At 38.3% G+C, this 3,487-nt stretch overlaps 1 protein-coding gene across 1 annotated transcript in view; it reads right to left on the minus strand.

Annotated features, from left to right (window-relative positions):
- LAMB3 (laminin subunit beta 3) overlaps nt 1-3,487 on the minus strand; it is a 70,507-nt gene that overhangs the window by 41,975 nt on the left and 25,045 nt on the right. The window contains exon 4 of the mRNA XM_018562770.1: nt 899-1,013. Within this exon, the coding sequence (XP_018418272.1) occupies nt 899-1,013 (115 nt within the window). The remainder of the gene's footprint in view (nt 1-898; nt 1,014-3,487) is intronic.

Below are 3,487 nucleotides of genomic sequence, written 5' to 3' on the forward strand. Positions count from 1 at the left end.
CAGCCACTGTTGGCACTTCCTTTGTCATGTGACAGTGCCCAGGCCTAGCAATTGGGTGCTAGACCCAAGTACATTGAATTGGAAGGAGCTCACATGCTCTCCCATATTTGGCAGCATGCTCTCCCATATTTGGCAGTGAAAGGAACAGCAGAAAAGGACTGGCAAGGCTAGTATCAGTCACCTTTTTTACAAACACAGTCACTTTGCCCATTTAGGCCAAAATGATATTGCCTTTTTATGTTTTACATAAGGTTAAGGTTTAAGTGTTAAGGTGTAAGTTTGAGGGATTCATTTTTATGGTTCAGGTTTTATGTTGATTTTAAAGGTAACCCGTGAAGATAGGATTGGAACTACCATTGCTGGCTTGATTTAGTAAACATGTAGACTCCAGTGTAAGTGTATGTTACATAGTTACATAGTATTTGAGGTTGAATAAAGACATTAGTCCATCAAGTCCAACCTATTAGGATCTCATTCTAGGAGTACCCGTACCCCTGTATATTACGGTCCCTTAAGAAATCGTCCAAAAGTTTCTTGAACAATTCCACATTATTTGCTGAAATCACCGCCTGTGGCAGTGAGTTCCAGACCCTAACTGATCTTACTGTGAAGAACCCCCTTCGCCCCTTGTGCTGGAATTTTTTTTCCATCAATTTTAGGTGATGGCCTCTAGTTTTCCCAGCCATTCTTCATTTTAATGCACCCTACTCCCCCCTCAATCACATTTCAAGTATACTGTGCACCCCCCACCTGCTTATGTTTTGGACATTGATGTAAATGCTGTATTAAGAACATATTATCTTTTTGTGAATCAGTGTCTTGGAGTATATATTGGCATTTGTAAAATTACACAGTAAAATGTTCCCAATATGCTTGAATATGCTGAAAAATCACATACCGTTTTCTGATTGCCACCAACGTAGATGACCAATCCGTGACACCACATTAATAATCCGGTGACTGATTGCTGAAAAAGGATCTCGTGAATCACAGCGACAACATTTAAGCTGGGCCTGGAAGAGATATATTGATACCATGTAAAATGAGCATGGGATACTCAAGACTTGCAGCACTGCATTTCCTAATACACAACAAACATCTCTGTAGTTTAACATTTTATCCTAACAAACAGTTCTGATTTTGCATGCATGATTCTTTGAAATAAGCCTGAGTTGAAAGACACTGCTGACCTGTTTCTGGAAATGCCAGTTGCCTGGTTGTTATGTTGACATATTGGTTTCAATACACCATTTAACTGGGGATATAAATGCATACCATGGCATGCTGGAAAGATGCAATGACAGGTTTTCTGGATCAATGGACTTTAGCCGTGCAAATGAGAACCTCATTAGGCTGAATGAGAGAAATCACAAGATTCCCCTTTCAATGCTAAACAGGCTGCCCTGCTGGCTATTGTATTCTGACAGTCAGCATCCACAGCTGTCAGAATACCCAAGCAGTGACTGCAGTTCATTAACTGTAGTCACTGTACATTTGACTTGTTTCAGTCTGGTTCCTTCAATTTTTTGCAATCTGTCGAGCTGAGTGGTGTCAGGAGGTCCACCCACAGCTTGAGTTTTGGCTAATTTTCAGGAATCAGTCAAAATTCAAACCATGGCTCCTCTCTCCTTCATTATCGCAGACTCTCCTGCAGAATATCCTTCGCCCTAATGTCAAATTCACACTCCAAGCTGGCAGCTTTGTCCCTCTCTTCTGTAGCTATCCCATAGAGGTAAATTGTGGTGGCCAGTTTGGGGTGGTTCAAAGTCCATTAAGCTGCATTGCCAGCAAGCTGTCAGGAAACAGAGTGTTCTCTTAGTGAAGGAAACAGTCTGTGTGAAGTAGTAAAGTACTGCTTCCACATAGCAAGTAAAATGGCAGTTGTGCAAAGTGAAACCGTTCTGCAATACAAGTACACAGCAGGCAGCATAACAGTGTCTATGATGTGGCACATACTTCTTCCTTCAGGGACTTTTGGAAGTTACTTAGGACAAAAATGGAAGAAAAGAAAACAGAAGCAAAACTGTGGGTTATAGGAAACACTTAAGAGCAGATTTATCAATTTTTCGCCCATTGTATAGCTATGTGAATGCCACTTGTATGGAGCTAGCGCCACTAGATGAAGCAAAGGAGCATAGGAAATGTATATGCTTCTCAAAGCCATCTAGTGGTGGGGGTCCCTGATTCATATCAGGACACCATATGCAAGAATTTTCTCCAGTTACTCCGGTTTACCGGTTTCCTCCACACTCTCCAAAGACAGGCTGGTAGGATAATTGGCTCCTGTCTATATTGCCCCTGTATGTACGTATGCATGTGAGATAGGGACCTTAAATTGTAAGCTCCTTGAGGGCAGAGACTAATTTATATGTGCACTGTAATGTAAGCAATGTAAAGCGCTGCATAAAATTGTCTGAGATTTACTATATAAAGATTATACAGTATATACATATATACCAATTAAAAATAAATAATAAATAGTGCCGTCTGGACAGAATTTGCCAAGCTATATGCTGGGTGGAAGATTAACAAATCAGACCCTTAGGTTCTTTGTTACCTTGTCTAGTCACTGTGGTCAAACTTCACTTTTTGTAAGGTTTACCTTTCTCCAGTTTTTAAAAAATAAAATAAACAACCCCTATGAAAAATATGGCCCTACAGGAAAGAAGCAATCATTGTCCAATATAGGGAAAAATGCACAAGTGTATATCAATCAAGCATTTGATTCATTTAAAGAATGAAAGATTTGTGCTATGTAAATAATTTTTGTTTGTTTGGGAAAAATATACAAACTCAGTATAAATAAATTACAGCTAAATCTTTATTATGAAATACCATTTTCTTAGTACTAATATTTTTGCCTAACAAAAAATGGCTGATGCACATGAATTGAATTTGTGTTTCGGGAATTGTGACTGTTAATAGATTCCATTTCCTATGGTAACAGGGTGAAAGTTATCTAGGGTAATGAAGTGAAATTTATCAAGGCCCACAAACAAACCTTTGTAGTGTCTTTTGTCTGCCTGGGCTGCATGAAGTAGGTGAAAGGTTACTAGGTAAAAAGTCAGTCTGTATAAAGCTCAGGCTTGTCTGTGTTCAACTCTAAGCAGTGTGCTAAGAATTCCCACAGACACAGCTGCTTAGAATACACCATTCTTCTGTAGTCTCGTATGTCAAATACAAAAGGGACCTATTTAAAGACTAGTGAAATAGCTGATTTTTCTTTACCATGCCTGTTTTGCTGTATTTCCTGATTTTCATATGAGTGATGATTCATTGCATTGCATTGTACCAGGTTGCATAAATAAAGATACATTTAAATGTAAATCCACAAATTATTTAACTTGGATGGTCATCAAGCAAAATTTAGCAAGCCCACAATATAATATATACAGTATATCTATCTATCTATCTATCTATCTATCTATCTATCTATCTAGATAGATATACATATCTATCTATATATATATATATATATCTATATATA

The sequence above is a fragment of the Nanorana parkeri genome, unplaced genomic scaffold, assembly GCF_000935625.1.
Source record: "Nanorana parkeri isolate BGI_ZX_2015 unplaced genomic scaffold, ASM93562v1 scaffold598, whole genome shotgun sequence".
Classification (NCBI taxonomy): Eukaryota; Metazoa; Chordata; class Amphibia; order Anura; family Dicroglossidae; genus Nanorana; species Nanorana parkeri.